Source organism: Xiphophorus couchianus, chromosome 3 (genome assembly GCF_001444195.1).
Source record: "Xiphophorus couchianus chromosome 3, X_couchianus-1.0, whole genome shotgun sequence".
Classification (NCBI taxonomy): domain Eukaryota; kingdom Metazoa; phylum Chordata; class Actinopteri; order Cyprinodontiformes; family Poeciliidae; genus Xiphophorus; species Xiphophorus couchianus.
The window spans coordinates 1,920,308-1,940,286 of record NC_040230.1 but is presented as its reverse complement, the minus strand read 5'-3'; the positions used below and the strand labels follow the sequence as shown (position 1 = coordinate 1,940,286).

The window sequence follows — 19,979 nt, the reverse complement described above, 5'->3', positions numbered from 1 at the left end:
CTTTTTTTAAATACAGAACTTGAGAAATTTTAACAAAAACTGCAGGTGTGTGTCTTTGTCCGGTGGAACAAGCTTCTTCTTCATTCACAGTGGGTATATCCACTATAGAGAATCCAAATATTTTACTCCAGAGTAATACATTTTACTCAAGTAAAAGTAAAAAGTACAACGCAGCTAAAATACTCCTAAAAGTATTTTTTTTGTTTGGGTTTTTTTTTTTTTTTTTTACAAAAAGCTACTCAAGTACATGTAACTAGTTACCCACCCAACTCTGTTAACTGTTTTAACAATTTATTTACAGTCTCTGGTGACGTAGGGCTACGGCCGTAACCGAAGAACGCTTTGAAAACATCGCGTACGATGTGCACATCCGCCGAGAGCGCAGCGAGTCCGTCGTTAGATAGAGACGTTGGTCAGTTCAGCGGACCTGCCCGGCTTGAGGCCGAATCCATCCCGAAGTTATCTCTTTTCACAGGTAAGTTAAGTATAGAAGTAACAGATATGCGCCGTTGTTAGAAGTGTTTGTAAGTTCAGGGCAGTGTTTTATTGACATCGATTGCATTTTGAGATATTTAGAAGTTACTGTTTGCCGCCGCTAGCCTAAATGCTAATTACTAATGTAGGGTTTGCCAAAATACAGGACAATTGTGACATCGTTGTACAATATTTCTTATTAACCTGACATTTTAGCTACATTTAGGATTACCACCTGTCCTATTTATCCGTCCGCTGCGTAACGGCGCTGCCAGCAGGAGCTGCTGTCCTGGTTGCCTAGCGACAGACACTACACACCGTGACGCTTTCTACATCCGCGCGTTTTTTAAATGTCCGCTCGACAGTCCACCACCTAATCAGAAGCGAAAACTCACAAAGACAGACGTGAGTTAGTTGGAAGACGCTCATCCCAAGCTGAACAGTGACAGAGAAGTCAGGAAGTACCAGCTTCTGATCTTCATAATTGTATTACTTTTCAGTACGTTGAACATAATGGCTGAGTTCACACTGCAGGCTTTAATGCTCAATTCTGATTTATTGTAAAAACTCCTTTTTTTTTGCATGGTCGTTCATAATTCCCAATAAATGCGACTGTGATTTCCCGTGTGTGAACTGCAAACCAGTACCAGTAGCAAACGATCTTAAAATGTCCCGCATGCGCAGTAGAGTGCGCAGTAACGTCACACGTAAAGAGCGTGCTCAGTGTTTGCGGAAGTAAAAATAGATGCTAATGGTGGAGCCTACCTTACAATTTTGAAGTTGTTGTCCAACCGGAGCCAGCACATTAACAACTTAATCCTCATTATCATCCGCCATGGTGGATGTTTTTCTTCCCGCTTGGGTTTATCAGGGCGCAGAATAGTGACGTTTGTCGAGCATCAATGACGTCTGAAAAGCTCAGATACAAATTGTCTTCAGAACCAAATATCCAAGATTCCTGGGTTGCATTTGTACAAATCGGATCTGTGCTGTTCAGACTGTCATAAAAAATCAGATACAAGTTGCATTAAGTAAAACAATAAAATAAATAAATAAAAATAGGATTTGGGTCAGTTCGGGCTGCAGTGTGAATGAAACACTGCCATAATCCTGACCATATTGCGAGCAGGTTTTTAATAATTGTTGAAGACCAGCAACACAAGGACTAAAAATAACCATGTCATCTGTATACATGAACTGGTTAATTATGATCCCACCTACATTCAGCACACCCTCTCCCACAATTTTGTAGCCAGTTTGATTAATCATCCCTGTATATTTTAAAAAGCAGAGGACACAGAATGCTTCCATCCTGTGTAACCCTGTTCCTTATTTTAAAAGGACATGTCGATATGGGAACCCCTCTGTTGTATCGCTTATAAAATAACTTTTCATGATTGACATGGTCAAAAGCATTCCAGTTTGAGACATCAGTAGAACATAAACATTGTGAAATTGGGTCAATTATACAAATATAAGATCTCTCTCAAAGCTAAAATATACAGATCTGTGCCATGGTTTGATTTAAAGCCAAACTGATTATCAGAAGTAAGGAGAAAATGTTCTATCTTATCAATATAATGTTTTCCTGGACAGCACACTGGCTAAAGCTACGGGCTGATCATTTACTTTGCCACCTTTGTCTTTCATAATAGTCTCTAATATAACAGCTAAATGTGAAGCAGGCAAAATGCCATGGACTAAAAAACCAGAAAAACACAAGGCAGACAAAGGAAAGAGTTTTCTGCTTGAGAATCTTAACACCTCATCCATTCCACCAGCCTCATTGTTCTTTACGCTCACGACTGCATTATAAATTTCTTGAGCTGAAACTTTCATATCTTCATCATTATTAATACTGCCCACCTTAAATGAAGAACTTTTAACACAGTTAAATAGTTCATAATAAGAAAAATCTTACTGGGACTTTAGTGTTTTAATCCTGGAAATGTTCTTCAGGTGATAGAAGACCAACTTTATAACTGTCTTTATGCTCTGATGCTTCATCAAACCCTGATGTTGTCTTTTAAAAGGTGGGAGAGGAACCCGCCTGCTTTCCACTGAGCTACAGCTCAGAACAGGCAAGGAGACGTTGGACATTTTCTAATCTTTATTATTTTCTCTGTAAAGGATGGGGAGCAGCAAGGATGATGACTCCGATCCTACACTGGGTAGCACAAATGGTAAGTGACTCAATATATGTTATATATTTTATGAGGATTGAAAGGTAACAGTATTATCCAAATGCTCTTAATTAGTTATAAGTTATAGTGGGATTTTTTTTACATCACTTCATCTCTTTGCATCATCGGAGAAATCTCTTGGCAAGGCAAGTTTATTTTTATAGCCCATTTCATCAACAATTCAAAGTTCTTTACATGGTGGAAACATAAAAATGCAGGATACTGAAAAAGATCCGTTGTTTTTACAACAAAAAAACGCCAGTTGTGATTACCAGAAACATTAAACAATACAGTAGACATGTAAACAGCTTTTGCTGACCAAACAGTAATTATGGTGTTAAATTGTAAAACAAACCGATTGCCTCATAATTTCCTACAAATCTTAAGTGCGATTTTAAAAGGGTTATTTTCATAACAATTTTATCAAGTAAATTCAACAAACTTTTTCAGTCGAATTATCTCAATAATGTTATTTTACATTTTCTTCTAGTATTTAGAAATAGTTTTTTTGTTGTAGATCAAATTTCATTCAGTCCTACTGAAAAAATACTTTTAAACAACAAATTACCGTAACTGTTAAAACACAATTGTAAATGTTTTAATATTTTTAATAAAGCTGAATTTAAGTTTACTTTAAACGTTTTATTTTTTAATAATAATTATATTTTCAAATAATATCTATAAACATAAAATTGCAAAGAACATTTATCACTGAAATGCAACTTTTTCCCTCCGGTGGTCTTAAGAGATGGAGTTATTTAATTAGTCAATCAATCAAACCTTTTTAATCTGATGCATATATGGTCCATAATAAACAAAAACAGGCAGAACAACAAAAGGGCACAATAACAATAAAATGATCAGCCATTACCATATAAACTAAGGCGCCAGTGATTCCACAGAGAAGAGAAGAGCCTCGCTGAGCTTTCAGAGTTGGTCAAAGTGTGAATGATTGTGTTTACAGAGTCTGTTGACCAGGTCAGTGGTGATGAAACGTCCCAAATGTTCCTCATCACTGACTTGACTTGACTGCTGCCAGACAGAGTGAAGTCAGGAAAAGATAATTTAGTGTCCTTTTTGCTCTTGACAGTCATGATGTCACTCTTTCTTGCATTATATTTAATATCATAAACCAATCCATGCTGAGAGCAAACCCTGAACAGTTGCTGCAGACCAGCGCTGTCTGGACAAAAGATCACAGCATCGTCGTTGTCATCCAACATATTTAGACCCAGACGTGAGCAAAATATTCAAAAACTGCACTCAAGTAAGAAAAGCACGATTTTTTTTTTTTAAGGTTTTGTTGGCCTTTATTTGAAAGTAGTTTGACAGGAAACAGGGTAATCAGAGAGGGGGAAGACATGCGGCAAATGTTGCCAGGCCGGGAATCGAACCTACGACCACCGCTACAAGGACTAAGGCCTCAACGTGGGTCATGCTTTGCCCCTGCGCCACCACAGCACCCCAGAAAAGCACTATTTCAACATATTTTCCGATATATTTTTACGCAAGTAAATGTAAAAAGTAGCCATCTAAGAAATTGCTCAAGTAAGAGTGAAAAAGTATTTGGTAAAAAAAAAAAAAAATCTACTCAAGTACTGAGAAACTGATCAAATTATCAATCATTTAATATTTAAGAATTACATCATCAGACTGACCAAAATGTAGTTATGTAGAAATATTCTTATTTTAAAGATCAGAATGAAAATAATTCATATAGTCACCAAATAAAATTAGACAAAGGGAAAAAAAATCCAAATCAATTTGTTTCAAAATAAAACTTATTAGATTAGATTAGATTAGATTGCATTTATTGTCATTGAACAGGATTCAACAAAATTTCTATTGCAACTCCCGTGCAAAAAGTCAAATATATACAATAAATAAAATAAACAAACACAATAATAATAATAACAATATATACAACTAAATTAACTAAAGGCCCTCAACCACACCAAAGAAGTAGCAGCAGGTCCAATTATGGCAAAGTACAGATAATGTGACAGTGCAAAGTGCAGAACAATATGGCTGTGAGGGGGTGGGGGATATGTATGTGTGACTGCGAGGTTATGATATGTGTGGGAGGGGGGGGCGGCAGGGAGTAATGGCTCTGACGGCTGTGGGGAAGAAACAGTTTCTCAGTCTGTTTGTTGTAGTCCGTATATTCCTGAACCGCTTGCCTGATGGCAGCGGCAAAAACATGAAACTTATGAAACTTGAACAAAAACTGCAGGTTTGTGTCTGTGTCTGGTGAAGTTTTGGTTAAAATATTATTATGCTTTATTCAGTGAAGTTACTCACAGTGAGGATTCAAAAATTCTACTCAAGTAGCAATATTTAATAAAGTTGCCCAAGTAAAAGTAAAAAGTACAGTATAGCAAAACTACTCCTAAAAGTACATTTTTGGAGAGAAATTACTCCAGTAAGTCAACCCTGTTAAGTTTTTAACTCTGTGCGCGGTCTGGCTGGGTCACACTGACCCCGTGTGCGTTTTTATGACAAGGTTTTTTTGTGTGTGTTTTCGGAAATGGACTATCTGAAAGGAAAAACCCCCTGCTTCCCCCCTGTCCGACCGTGACATCAGCGCTCCTCCTGAGCATTGCACTAGGAGCGCGTTGGGGTTAAAAAACAAGGAAGCCGCATATTAAGAGTATCCTCAGTGGAAAAGACAAAACACAGCTGTAGCTTTTTTCTGTGTTGGCTGGAGCTCAGCTTAAAAGTGTTTGATTCAACCACAGTTTCACTGTTTGTCAGGTGAAAAAGAAGAAGATGAACTGCCATCACCCTTTCAGTCTCGTCTGTTCTTGGCGTGTTTGGGGATTTTTGTTGTCCTGGCAGCTGGAGCAATCATCTACAGTGAGTTACATTTCAGCATTTAGCTTGTTTTTTCAGCATTTAAAGTGAAGACTTCCGACATAAAAGCTCCACACATGTATAAAATAGTATAATTAGCAATAAAATTGTATAGCACACAATATTAGCACATTAAACATCCATCCATTCACTGGTTGTCAATGCAGGCTTGTTGGGCAGGTTCTACTTCTAGTGGTCACTGTGCAACAGACAGGCTACCCAGGGGTGTCAAACTCCAGTCCTCAAGGGCCGCTGTCCTGCAACTTTTAGATCTGCCTCTGCTGCACCACCTGAATAGAATAATTAGGTCATTAAAGCTCTGGAGAACTCATCTACACAAGGAGGAGGTGATGAAGCCATTTCATTCCAGTGTTTTTTACCTGTGGTACATCTAAAAACTGCAGGTCAGCGGCCCTCGAGGACTGGAGTTTGACACCTGTGGGCTACACCTTTCATAAGCCACCAGTCCATCACACAGCAACACGGATACCATCAGGGCAAAGTATCATGCACACACTCATACCTGAGGGCAGTTTAGAGAGACCAATTAGCCTGATAGTCATGAGTTTGGTCTCTGAGAGGAAGCTGGAGTACCCAGAGAATATCTGAGGATATGCAAACTTTATGCATACAGACTCCAAGGATTCAAACCCTGGACCTTATTGCTGCAAGGTAACAGTGGTAGCACCATGCAGCCCCCAAAATAAGCATGTTAATGAAATATTGAATCAGTTTACTGTTCTGTGGTTCTAAAGTGAGAATACTGTCTGATATCCTGAAAAGATCTGAGAGAGAAACTGAAAATGATGATGCTCCTCTGATACAGATAAATTCACTGACTCTCTGACTAATTTGTGTGTTTGTATAGTGGGCATAACGATGACAGTGCAACAGGACAGTATCAATTACCTTACAACAGAAAAGAAGAAACTGATTAAGGAAAAAAAGATGATTAAGTTCCGCAGGTTGGACCAAATGAGCCAAGAGGGAGAGGAGATGTTCAGAAATAAAGAGGAGCTGGACCGAGTGAGAGCTGAGATGAGTCGGGCGATGGAAGACATAGGACATCTGAGTGCAGAAAAGGAAAATGTTTTGCTCAAGAGAGAGCAAAACATTTTCCAACTGAGAGCGGAGCGTACCAAAGTGAGCCAAGTGAAAGATGAGCTGAGCCAGGAGAAACATAAGCTGAATCTAGAGAGAGATGAGCTGACCCAACAGATTAATAAGCTGAGCCAAGAGAGAGAAGAGCTGAGGGAGAGTCTGGAATTCATCCAGAAGTTTGACACATTTTCAGTTAAAGACAACTGCCTCAACAAAAGTGATTAGATTTATACATTACCTTTGATTATGGATTATTTATTTCATTTTTTTAAGTGTTGTCATAATCTTCAGTTATAAATAGCTGTTCAAAACATACCTAGCCATTATAATCACAGGTACGGTGCTGATGTCTGACAAGGTGAGCCAGGGCCTTGGCTGGGGTGGAGAAAATTTGATTCAGTAGCAACAAGTTTAGAGTTTATACAGTTATACAGTTGTTTTTGAGTGAACCGAGCAGCGAGCCCTGTGGTACGCCACTTCTAACTAGAATGGTAGCTTAACCTGATCATTTTCCATTATTGATCTGCACTCTACCTTAGAAATCTTTGCTTAAGATATTTTGACTATAGAAACAGTAAATACACACAGGGATATCTTTTATACATTTATTGTTCTTTTTGATGTTATGTTACTAATGTTTCACTTCTTTCTGATCTTTCCCCTTGTCTGATGGATCCAGTATGTAAGCCCTGCACAGGTGACTGGATTCTCTTCAAGAAAAAATGCTACCTGTTTTACGACAAACCAGCTCCTTGGAAGACCTGGGAAGAAAGTCGAACGCTCTGTAAGACAAAAGGAGCAGATTTGGTTGTTATTAATGATCTGGAGGAGCAGGTAAAATCTAACGCCACGCTAGAAATCTGAAGCTAATCTGGACATTTCTGGAAAATTGATAACTCAAAGTAAAAAGGTTTATGAGTATCTAAAAATCTGTTTTCAGAAATTTGTCAGTAAACACCTCAAGTACTACCATAGTGAACACCATGGATACTGGATGGGATTACAGAAAGTTAACAACACCTGGACCTGGGTTGATGGACAAAAAGACACTCTAGGGTAAGAACTATTATTTAAAAATATACATATTTAGGTCAAATATGTATATTTATGTATATGTATATTTTGAAAAACAAGAACGTCTTTATCTTCCTCATGTAGCTCTGAGCAAACTGCAGCTGGGTTTTCTTGTGCCTTTGGGTCAGTGGTTCTGTAGGTGATTGAGTTCAGGCATGGAGACCTTCAGTCCTCAGTCTGTCCTCACTGTGGGACCTGAAACCTCTGTGGCTGATGCCACCAAGCCTTGCTGCTGGTCTTTTGCAGTCAGTCGATGGTTTTTGACCACCTGCCTCCTTGGGAATGTGGCGGCTTTCTGTTTCTGCCACCAGGGGGCGTAGCCATTGTCCCTGTAACTTTAAATTGGGTTTTATTCCTCCAGCTGTAATTCTATGAACATTCAGGGCATTTGCTACCTTTGTGCTTCTCTTAATGGTAATGGGTTTCTCTGAACCTTCTGGAGGCTTCCTTGGACTAGGCCATTATTGTAGCACCAATGAAACATTGAGGTCAGTAATCAGGGCATTTGAAGTGTTCTTCCTCAAACAGGATGGGTGAGGGCCGTCATTGTTACATCAGGGGAGATCAAGATAAAACACCTGGTTTACAAACGCAGGCCCATCTGAAGAAATCTGTTCAGAGGGAGGAATAATTTTAATACTGCGTCATTGAAAGTAGGATTTCATGTTGAATTTGGATAAAATATATTTGTTAGATTAGTTCTACTTAAGTGTTTAACATGTTTTAGATTTGTTTTTTGAAAATGTTTAAGAAAGTTTCAGTTTTGTCAAAAATGTAATTTTCTGTTTAAGTTGAACAGTTTGGTTTCAGTGACAAACATACGGTGGCCGACAGGTGCAAATGCGCAGCAAAAGAGAAAACATGCAAACAAACAAAAAACACGCGCACAAATTAAATGCGGCAAGCAAAAAGCGAATAAAATGCAGCAAACAAAAAGAGAGACGCAAACAAAAAAGAAGACACCCCCGAATGAAATGCAGCAAACAAAAAGTGTTGAAAACGGAAGTGCTCCAGACCACTAGGGGGAGTCAAAGAGTCGAGACCGAGCCCAGAACGGTATGACTGACACAAAGTCTATCACGCTACCCATAAATTATTCTGTTATTCTATAATATTATAAAAGACGGCGTATCTGAAAAGAAATATAGTAATACGTACCTTTACTTTCTTTCAAATTTCTTTCTCTGAATCTTGCATCTGGTCCCATAGAAATGAATACTATTTTCTTTGACTCCCCCTAGTGGTCTGGAGCACTTCCGTTTTCAACACTTTTTGTTTGCTGCATTTCATTCGGGGGTGTCTTCTTTTTTGTTTGCGTCTCTCTTTTTGTTTGCTGCATTTCATTCGGGGGTGTCTTCTTTTTTGTTTGCGTCTCTCTTTTTGTTTGCTGCATTTCATTCGGGGGTGTCTTCTTTTTTGTTTGCGTCTCACTTTTTGTTTGCTGCATTTTATTTGTGCGCGTGTTTTTTGTTTGTTTGCATGTTTTCTCTTTTGCTGCGCATTTGCACCTGTCGGCCACCGTACAAACATGTAGATGCTGGCAGTTATCAGTTTGATGTCAATGAGTTGCTGTGTGATTTTATTTAATGTTCTGGAGTTCATGTTTCTGTGTTAAAGGTTCTGGGCGAAGAACACGGTCACCAGTCCGGGACCAAAAGCTCTGGTGATTCCAAGTCAAAATCCCTCAGAGAGCTGGAAGAAAGAAAACAATGTGTTTATGAACAAATTCATCTGTGAGCATAAGGCTCGACTGAGGTCCAACTGACCGACTGTCCTCTGAAAGTTTCATGCAGGAATGCTCAACTCTGTCGTGAATTTCTATATACAAGTCATCATCACCTTAATAATCTGCTGGTCGTTTTGTCTCTTCACTCTTAGTGTTTATGAACTCTCACCTAATGAACCTGTCTGGTTTGCACAGGCAGGTTTAGATGCTGTTTTTCTGCAGCTGCTCAGGAACCAGACTGTCTCTCCATTGTTCAGGATTCCTTATCTTTGGTATAAACCCATGTGTGGACTGCCTGACAGAGCAAACACACATCATGTAGTTATGTACTTAATTCAAAATACAAAAATACTTTTATTGATCCGAACGGGAAATTAATCGTTGTTGTAACTCATATTAATTCAAATTCTTCAAATAGTTATTGTAGATAGTGATGGCTGTTGGCAGGAAAGGTTTTATAGCTGTCTGTATTACAGCAAATTTGAAGAAGCCTCTGACTGAAGACACTGTTTTTCCAAGACCAACCAGTCATGAAGAGGATCAGGGCTGTCCATTATTTTCTTGATTTTGTTGAAAGTTTCCTATTTTGCAAATTCACATTCTCAAATTTCACATGTTTCCATCTTTCCATTTGGGCGTCTCCTGTTTCTAGAGACAATGCAAGAGCAAGAAAATAAAACAAAACACCCAGCAGGTTTTTGGGAATAAATGTTTCGCAGGTCGTTTTTGAAACAATCTGTTTCAAAAACCTCTAAATTGATGCATCACAATTTTATACCTAGCAACCCTGAGCCAAACCCAATCCCTCACCTGGCAACCCAAGTGGAGCTCCGCCCACTTCAGTCCAAGTTATCTCTGTACAATGGCTGCTGGGGTCTCTAAAGACCAGATACATCAGTGAGCGTGAAGCCAGTAAGGTCCAACTAACTCTCTTAAAGTTATAGTCAGTTAGATAAAGGAATACTCAACTCTGTCATGAATTTCTATACCAAAGGTATAACACTATGACTGATAATCTGCTGGTCATTTTATCTCTTCATTCTTAGTTTTTATGAACTCTCACCTCATGAACCTGTCTGTCTTGCACAGCCAAGGTTACATATTGTTTTTCCGCAACTCCTGTGGAACCAGACTGTCTCTCCACTGTTTAGGATTCCTTATCTTTGGTATAAAACCCATGTCTGGACTGCCTGACAGGTCAGACTCTGAGTCTGACCAGGAGCTTTAATCTGACCTGTTCATGAGTTTCTCATCTTGTGGCTCTCATCTCTTGCGCATGGCATTAAATAAACCTGAGTGATTTTCACTTAACGGAGCTTGGAAATTTGTCTTTTTCCACAACAGTCGTCTTTATGGTGTAATGTCAGACATGCATGCATCTTGCAGAGTGGCACAGTTGGTAGTATGGTAGCCTTGCAGTGTGGTTTCGCTCTGGGTACTCCAGCTTCCTGCCCCAGTCCCTATCACTGTTAGGTGAACTGGTCTCTCTGAATTCACCTGAGGTGTAAGTGGGTTATTTGTCCTGTCTGTCTCTGTGTTGCTCTCTGATGGACTGGCGGCATGTCCAGGCCGTACCCGCCTCTCGCCTGATGACCACTGGAGACAGACGTGTTGGTGATGATGAACGGTTCTTTATGCGTTTAAAATATTAAAAGGATTCAATAAAAGAAGATATATTATTCTCTGAATAAAACACATTCAAATATAAACAAAGTTCAGTGATTTCATTCAAACGGTTGCAGATCATTTTTTATTTAACTCATTGTTGCGAAACTTCAAAATGAATCTGTTATCTTGCAGGTCTGAGGGCATTTTCCCAAAACGTGGATAGCGGATTAAGCCGGGATTTCAGGCATCCTTGCTGAATTAAGTCTCTATTTGGTTTTCACAACTACACTTTATCCTGTGCAGCTAACCTGCTTCAGACAAGGCTGACAGTCAGGCTTAGTTAATCCTGGAGCGTCTGCTCAGTCAGCGGTCACGTCGGTCAGAAACCAATGTGTTTTTTCCGTGATTCCGTTTTAGAAAAGGGAGATTGGCAAAAGAAAAATATTCAAATTTAAAATAATAATAATTTGGCATTAAATATTTTTTGTTATTGTGCAGTTGAATTGATTAAAGGATAATTAAACGTCTTAATCCGTTGAGGTTAAATTTGAAATATAATTTGTCCATCTGACTCTGAAGGATTCAATATGTCACAATAAGGGGCCGAAGAACGGCTTGAAAAGAGCGCCTACGATGTGCACATCCGCCCAGAGTGCGCAGCGGTCCGCTGTTTGGAGGCGGAGTGATCCGTTGGTCAGTGCAGCGGTCCTGGCGGCGATTCCGTCCCGGAGTCCTCGGCTATCTGGGACCAGAGAGGAAGCTGGTTTCACTTCACAGGTGGGTCCAGTGGTAATATGTACCACTGTTAGAAGTGTTTGTTAGTACAGGGCAGTTTTTATTTGACTTAAATCGATTGTATTTCGAGATATTTCTGTGTATTAGAGGTAACTGTTTACCGGGCTAGCCTAACTGCTAACTACCGTTAGTAAAGGATTGCCAACTCAGCTTCTCCAAAATACAGACAACTCGACTGTGACATTATCCTACAATATTTGTTTATTTCGCCAACATTTGAGTTGAATCCATGTAAAAATATTTTTCTTTTTTTTCTTACATTTTTCCAGCTGGTGGTGGCCTCAGTAAAAAGAAGGATGTTTGAAAAGCAAGACTGCAGCTTCAAGCAAAGTGTAAATAGATTTAAAAACAAATGGAATACCAATCCGCATTTTTACTCAGAAGCATATAATTTATTTATCATTAAGCTTTTCTTAAATCTTAATGATAAATGAAGATTGAAATAAGCTTATTTATTAAATATGCTTATTGTAAGGTTATTCTCAACGAGAACGCTTTCATGGAGATTAAATTCTTCTCTTGTCCATTTGAAACCTTTATGGCATAATTGCTAAAAGCTTTATTGACGTCACAACTGATATGTTTAACCCATCGACTCTTTTGTTCCCATTTCTTTCTTCCTTTTGTCTCATTTTCGTTGTTGGAGTGCCATCTAGTGTTTGTAGGATGCAGTTAAACACGAACAACGTTGGTTACTTATTGTAGCCCCGGATTCTGAGTATCGGCGCAGCCTGAACGACAGAGGCCGGCTGGAAACTACCGCTGTTAACTGCCGCTAACCTAAATTCTAACCGCTGTTAACTGCCGCTAACCTATATTCTAACCGCTGTTACTCGGAATGTTATAATGTTATAAGCATATTTGTATAAGAAGTACGGCCGTAACTGTTTACTGCCGTTAGTATGAAAGCTAACAACCGTTAGCAGCTTTGTAGAAGTTGGGGAGCTTTGCTGTTACCCCGTCCTTGATTTTTAGGCTAGAGGATAGTTAGAAGAGATGTTATATCTTAGTTCAAAGGACTTGATAATTATACGTATAAAATAGTGATTTATTTCTATTAGTGTAAACTAAGTTTATACTAATTAACATGTTTTATTATATTTTCAGTTTGTACAAACTGTAATTATTAACATTTTAGTCTTATTAACATTTTAGTCTACCTTGTGTAAACCCACAAGGTTACTGAAGAAACTGATTCCAGTTTTCACTGAATAACAGATACTTTCTACCAAAATCAGTCGTCTGCAGTGTGTAACAAAGACACTGACAGGTGGTCCTAGCCTATTCAACATGCTGTGTTTTATCAACCTTCCAGACCTCTCAGGTCTTCTGGTTCCGGTTTGCTCTGCATCCTCAGAACCAGAACCAAACACGGAGAAGCAGAATTCAGTTTTAATGCTTCTCTAATCTGGAACTAACTTCCACAAAACTGTAAAACAGCTGAAACGCTGAGTTCTTTTAAAGTTGCAGTATGAAACTTTTAAAAATATATATATTTTTTAACATATTCATTACAAAAATACAACAAGCATTAAACATTACGTTTTGTCAAATCAATGTTCCAGTTATTATTAATCAAAGACAACTCCAAACAGGTGGGTGTTTAGGACAGTCTGATGTTTAGACTGTTTCTGAGGTACATAAGATCTGTGGATTAATTTGAAGCTGCAGTTTGTAACTTATTAAAAATATATATTTTGTAAATATTTGTTAAAACTCTCCATGTTGTGACAGTTTGTCATGAGACAGATATTCTGTGAAATCTCCCTGAGCTGCAATTGCTGTCTGAAAACAAATGGCTGTTCCCAACAAAAACAACCCATCAGAGCCGCCAGGAGGGAGGTCCTAGTGTTGTTAATAAACCTCATGTACTCGCTGCTCAGTGTGCTAATGGTGAATAAACACTTTACCATTTTTCCACTCTCATTGGTGGCCATGCTAACTATACTGAGCATTCACAAAATTCTCTGCTAACTGCAGCTTAGCAGAAAGCAAGTGGGGGAAAGGAATGAGCAACACCACGCAAGGTTGTGATTGACAATGCTAAGACACGGCTCCTGGTTCTGATTTTTTGTTCATAGTTGGCACTCAGAGAAGGTGGAGGAGATCAATTTCTTTCACAGGTTATCTGTCTCATGCCATACCGTCAGGGCAGAGTGACGCAGCTGCATCTGTCTGAATGATTAGATTTTTTAGTCAGACCTGTGAAGACACAGTTGCAGTAATCAACACAATGAAAGATAAATACATGGATGACTTTCTCTAGATCTTGTTGCAACATTAATCCCTTAAGCCTGGAAATGTTCTTCAGGTGATTTAAGACCGACTTTGTTCTGATGCTGCATCAAACCCTGAAGTCTTTTAAAAAGTGGAAGAGGAACCTGCCTGGTGCTACAGCTGAGATCATTCAAGCAGATGTTAGACATTTTCTAAAATCTGAATCTTTATGATTTTGCTTTTAAAGGATGGACGACAGCAGGGACAATGACTCCTATCCTGCAGTCACTAGTAACAATCGCAAATATTCTCGTGAAAGTAAGTGACTCCATATATATTCTATGAGTATTAAAAAGTAACAATACTGCCCAAATGTACGTAATACATGACTATTTCCTCTGTAGGAAGCTGCAGTGTTTTTTTACATCACATGTAAACCTTGAGGCTTAATCTCTTTGTATCATTGGAGAAATCTCTCGGCAAGGCAACGTTATTTGTACAGCACATTTCACCAACAAGACAATTCAAAGTCCTTCACATGATAACATAAAAAGGGGAGTAGCTACAATGCAGTGGCATAATAAAGGAAAGTAAATATGATTTGGAGTATGGACTAATATTAATATTGTTTCTAGGGGTGAACCATTTTATCGGCCAAGAAAGTATTGGCAATGATTTCTTTAATTTTGGGAGATTGATGATCGGCCGATACTCACATGTGAAGCCGATCTTATCCACTGATGTTATGGATCTCAGAAACGGTTTAAAAATCAGCCACTGTCCTCTTCTGCTCTACAGTGAGAGAGGTTTGACTGACAGACCGACCCACCAGGTCATCTTTGCACGTTTGCAGTTAACAATACTCACCACACTGTTGCCAACTCAGCGACTTTCTTGCTATATTTAGCGACATTTCAGACAAAAACATTAGTATCGTCCAGAATCGGAATTGGTAGGTCAGGCTTTTTAAAGATTAGTAATCGCCAAACCATCTACCAATTGAACAGTAGACCTTCTTTGGTCTATATGGTTGGTCTCCAACAGCTGGTTGCAGCTCTTGCTGCAAGCCAAAAGAGCTACCAACCGCGCCACTGTGCAACTCATGTTCAAACATTCAGATCTTAATCTTGAACCTTAGAATGACGTCAAACAAGACAAACACAGTGTGTTAGACCCATACATATTTCTTGCTCTCTCACTGATACATAGCAGGATCCATGTTATTACCCAAGTGGTGGGTGTCCTAAATAGATACTCCATTGATGCTCCTTATTATCAATATAAATTGTCTAGCCACTGTTCAGTACAATCCAGAAGGAGTCGTCGTCTCTCTGCCATTGTACGGCTCAGAGGCAGATCGGCTGTCCGGTCTGGTCTGACCCAGCTGGTTGTGTTTACCTAAACCACTGAGTCACAGCTGATTTTTCATGTTGTCCTGTCCTGTTAAACTGGCACTAAGAAAATAACTCATACCCCTCTACAGGCATCCAGGCCCTCTGATGAATTATAATTTCTATACCTTATTAAGTTCATTGTTTCTTTCAGGTGAAGAAGAAGAAGAAGCAGAGGAAGAAGCAAAAGAAACATCACCCCTTCGGTCTCGTCTGTACTTGGCGGCTTTGGGGGTTTTTTGTGTCCTGCTAGCTGGAACAGCTATCTACAGTTAGTTTAATTTCAGAACAATATATTTTCATTGTCTTCTTTTATGACAGGTTTTTAGAGGTTTAAAGCATCAGGATGCAAGTGTCTAACAGTAGGCAGAGTTATGAATGTTGATAAAAAGTCAGGGACACTGAAGTGTCACCAAGAATCAATTTAACTTAATGTTGGTCAGCTTGAAATCTGTAAAGGTGTTAAAGTTTAATGGAAGATCTAAAGTTGTGGAGAGGACGATGTCTGGCTTGTGAACCTCAGAATCTCATCTTTTTCATAGACGATGTGTTTCTGCTAGTTTCTTCAGCCCATGGTTCCAGTAAACTCCTCTAAGTCTGAAGCCATGACTCTGCACTTTGCCCTCTGAGTTGGCAGTAGTCTCTGCCTGAAGTGGAGGAGTTTAAAGACATTGGTGAAAATCAGCCCAATTAAAGTGAAGACTTCCGACATAAAAGCTCCACACATTCATAAAAGAGCAATAAAATTGTAATAAATGTAAAATTATATAAAACATAGTATTACAAAATTAAACATCCACTGTCTAAACTTAGCTGTCAGTGGAGGGTTGCTGGGCAGGTTGGTGTATTTCTACTGGTCACTGGACAAGAATGTCCATTGATAAACTTTATGAATACAGACTCCAAGGATTCAAACCCTGGACCTTATTGCTGAAAGGCAACAGTTCTACCGCCATGCAGCCCCCAAAAATAAGCAAGTTAATGAAATATTAAATCAGTTTACTGTTCTTTGGTTCTACAGTGAGAATACTGTCTGATATCCTGAAACGATCTGAGAGAGAAACTGAAAATGATGATGCTCCTCTGATACAGATGGATTCACTGACTCTCTGACTAATTTGTGTGTTTTTATAGTGAGTATGAAGGTTAACAAGCAGCAGGAAAATATCAGTAATCTCACAAGAGAAAAAAAGAAACTGACTGAGCAAAGAAAGATAATAAAGAACCAGGAGCTGAGCCGAGTGAGCCGAGTGGGAGAGGAGCTGTTTCAAAAGAAGGAGGAGCTGAGCCGCATGAGAACTACGCTGCAGCTAGTGAACGGAGACAGAGCGTTGCTGAGCCGAGAGATGGAGCAGCTGAGCCGAGAGACGGAGGAGTTGAGCCAAAAGAGAGATGAGCTGAACCACTTGTACAAAGAGAAAGATGAGCTGAGCCACACAAGAGATAAATTAATCCAAGAGATTAAAAGGCTGACCCAAGAGAGAGACAAGCTGAGCCAAGAGAGAGAAGAGCTGAGGGAGAGTCTGGAATTCATCCAGAAGTTTGACACATTTTCAGTTAAAGACAACTGCCTCAACAAAAGTAATTAGATTTATACATTACCTTTGAAACTCTGGATTATTTGTGTTATATTTAGAATATTATTATAATCTTCAGTTATAAATAGCTGTTCAAAACATACCTAGCCATTATAATCACAGGTACGGTGCTGATGTCTGACAAGGTGAGCCAGGGCCTTGGCTGGGGTGGAGAAAATTTGATTCAGTAGCAACAAGTTTAGAGTTTATACAGTTATACAGTTGTTTTTGAGTGAACCGAGCAGCGAGCCCTGTGGTACGCCACTTCTAACTAGAATGGTAGCTTAACCTGATCATTTTCCATTATTAACTATTATTATTAATATACACACAGGGATATCTTTTATACATTTATTGTTCTTTTTGATGTTATGTTACTAATGTTTCACTTCTTTCTGATCTTTCCCCTTGTCTGATGGATCCAGTATGTAAGCCCTGCACAGGTGACTGGATTCTCTTCAAGAAAAAATGCTACCTGTTTTACGACAAACCAGCTCCTTGGAAGACCTGGGAAGAAAGTCGAACGCTCTGTAAGACAAAAGGAGCAGATTTGGTTGTTATTAATGATCTGGAGGAGCAGGTAAAATCTAACGCCACGCTAGAAATCTGAAGCTAATCTGGACATTTCTGGAAAATTGATAACTCAAAGTAAAAAGGTTTGTGAGTATCTAAAAATCTGTTTTCAGAAATTTGTCAGTAAACACCTCAAGTACTACCATAGTGAACACCATGGATACTGGATGGGATTACAGAAAGTTAACAACACCTGGACCTGGGTTGATGGACGTGTAAACACTCTTGGGTAAGAACTATGATTTAAAAATATACATATTTAGGTCAAAATGTAAATATGTATTGAGAAGCTTGTAGAAGAGCTAAACAGTGACAACGACTCCAGGATCTCCAGGACTTCTTCTAAAACCAAACCTTGGTGGACTGTGAGATATGTTTGGGTTCATTGTTCTGTTTGGACAACCAATGATGTCAAAGCTTACTGGGCTTCCTCAAGCTTCAGGCGTCCTCACAGACAGCAGGACAGTTTCTCCCAGGATATCCTGATTCCTGATTGAATCCATCTTGACCTCCACACTCTGCAAGTTTCCAGAGGAAGGGAAGCTGCCCCAGAGCATCATTGGGTCCCTGCCGTGCTTCACAGTGGGCAGGTTGTTCTTTTCAGCAGGAGCTTCAGACGTCTGATCAGACTCAACAAGTTCCAGTTTTGAAAAACAAAACCTTCTTTATCTTCCTCATGTAGCTCTGAGCAAACTGCAGCTGGGTTTTCTTGTGCCTTTGGGTCAGTGGTTCTGTAGGTGATTGAGTTCAGGCATGGAGACCTTCAGTCCTCAGTCTGTCCTCACTGTGGGACCTGAAACCTCTGTGGCTGATGCCACCAAGCCTTGCTGCTGGTCTTTTGCAGTCAGTCGATGGTTTTTGACCACCTGCCTCCTTGGGAATGTGGCGGCTTTCTGTTTCTGCCACCAGGGGGCGTAGCCATTGTCCCTGTAACTTTAAAGTTGGGTTTTATTCCTCCAGCTGTAATTCTATGAACATTCAGGGCATTTGCTACCTTTGTGCTTCTCTTAATGGTAATGGGTTTCCCTGAACCTTCTGGAGGCTTCCTTGGACTAGGCCATTATTGTAGCACCAATGAAACATTGAGGTCAGTAATCAGGGCATTTGAAGTGTTCTTCCTCAAACAGGATGGGTGAGGGCCGTCATTGTTACATCAGGGGAGATCAAGATAAAACACCTGGTTTACAAACGCAGGCCCATCTGAAGAAATCTGTTCAGAGGGAGGAATAATTTTAATACTGCGTCATTGAAAGTAGGATTTCATGTTGAATTTGGATAAAATATATTTGTTAGATTAGTTCTACTTAAGTGTTTAACATGTTTTAGATTTGTTTTTTGAAAATGTTTAAGAAAGTTTCAGTTTTGTCAAAAATGTAATTTTCTGTTTAAGTTGAACAGTTTGGTTTCAGTGACAAACATGTAGATGCTGGCAGTTATCAGTTTGATGTCAATGAGTTGCTGTGTGATTTTATTTAATGTTCTGGAGTTCATGTTTCTGTGTTAAAGGTTCTGGGCGAAGAACACGGTCACCAGTCCGGGACCAAAAGCTCTGGTGATTCCAAGTCAAAATCCCTCAGAGAGCTGGAAGAAAGAAAACAATGTGTTTATGAACAAATTCATCTGTGAGCATAAGGCTCGACTGAGGTCCAACTGACCGACTGTCCTCTGAAAGTTTCATGCAGAAATGCTCAACTCTGTCGTGAATTTCTATATACAAGTCATCATCACCTTAATAATCTGCTGGTAATAAATATATTTGCTACATTAGTTCTACTTAAGTGTTTATCCTTAAATATAAGAAAGTTTCTCAACAGTTTTAGATGCAATTGTGAAAACAAAGACATTTAAAGCTAAAATCTTGTAAGTTCATACAACTCCTTTAATTTAATACTAGTCTGGCTTCTTTTTTATATACTTCTTATTTATATAGTGCCAAAATATGTAGATGCTGACAGTTATCAGTTTGATGTTGGTGAGCTGCTGTGTGATTTAATTGAATGTTCTGAGGTTCATGTTTCTGTTTTAAAGGTTCTGGATGAATCAGACGGTCACCATTCCAGGACTGAAAGCTCTGGTGATTCCAAGACAAAATCCCTCAGAGAGCTGGAAGAAAGAAAATAATGTATTTCTGAAGAAATTCATCTGAGCGTGACTCCCACCTGGCTTATTCTGTCTATCTGCTCTCTTAAAGACTCATGCAGGAATATCAGCTGTGTCATTAACTTCTGTATACAAGGCATTACATCATCACTCTAATTATCTGTTGGTCATTTTATATTATTCTAAGTGGAGAGAGAAAACAAGACTTATGAAAATCCTTTAATTAAACATTTTTATGCAGAATGTCAACATTAAAATGAAAACCGAGGCTTAATGTGAAACAGAAATACAGAGTAACAACTTCCAG

General features: G+C 39.1%; 1 protein-coding gene across 4 annotated transcripts; it reads left to right on the top strand.

Moving 5' to 3' along the window:
* Positions 1 to 345: 345 nt before the first annotated feature.
* Positions 346 to 19,778, top strand: LOC114142084 (CD209 antigen-like protein E). 4 transcript variants are annotated; one of them, XM_028013150.1, is made up of 9 exons: positions 11,712 to 11,796; positions 12,084 to 12,146; positions 14,279 to 14,349; positions 15,577 to 15,693; positions 16,557 to 17,003; positions 17,425 to 17,579; positions 17,686 to 17,801; positions 19,079 to 19,315; positions 19,601 to 19,778. In XM_028013150.1, the coding sequence occupies exons 3-8, from the start codon at positions 14,280 to 14,282 to the stop codon at positions 19,224 to 19,226; spliced, it is 1,053 nt and encodes a 350-aa protein (XP_027868951.1). In that variant the 5' UTR covers positions 11,712 to 11,796; positions 12,084 to 12,146; position 14,279; the 3' UTR covers positions 19,227 to 19,315; positions 19,601 to 19,778. The 4 variants fall into 4 exon arrangements, with proteins under 4 accessions (XP_027868952.1, XP_027868953.1, XP_027868950.1 ...); XM_028013151.1 differs by lacking the exons at positions 11,712 to 11,796; positions 12,084 to 12,146; positions 14,279 to 14,349; ... (3 more) ...; positions 17,686 to 17,801; positions 19,079 to 19,315 and adding exons at positions 346 to 475; positions 2,605 to 2,657; positions 5,412 to 5,513; ... (2 more) ...; positions 7,552 to 7,667; positions 9,303 to 9,539 and having other exon boundaries at positions 19,601 to 19,776; XM_028013149.1 differs by lacking the exon at positions 12,084 to 12,146 and having other exon boundaries at positions 11,653 to 11,796.
* The last annotated feature ends 201 nt before the right edge of the window (positions 19,779 to 19,979 follow it).

Excerpts from the sequence above, each read along its gene's own strand:
- LOC114142084 (XM_028013149.1), top strand. The coding sequence starts at position 14,280 with ATGGACGACAGCAGGGACAATGACTCCTATCCTGCAGTCACTAGTAAC. Across the intron at positions 17,004-17,424 it reads AGACAACTGCCTCAACAAAA|TATGTAAGCCCTGCACAGGT; the intron begins GTAATTAGATTT and ends TGATGGATCCAG. Across the intron at positions 17,802-19,078 it reads GGACGTGTAAACACTCTTGG|GTTCTGGGCGAAGAACACGG; the intron begins GTAAGAACTATG and ends TCTGTGTTAAAG.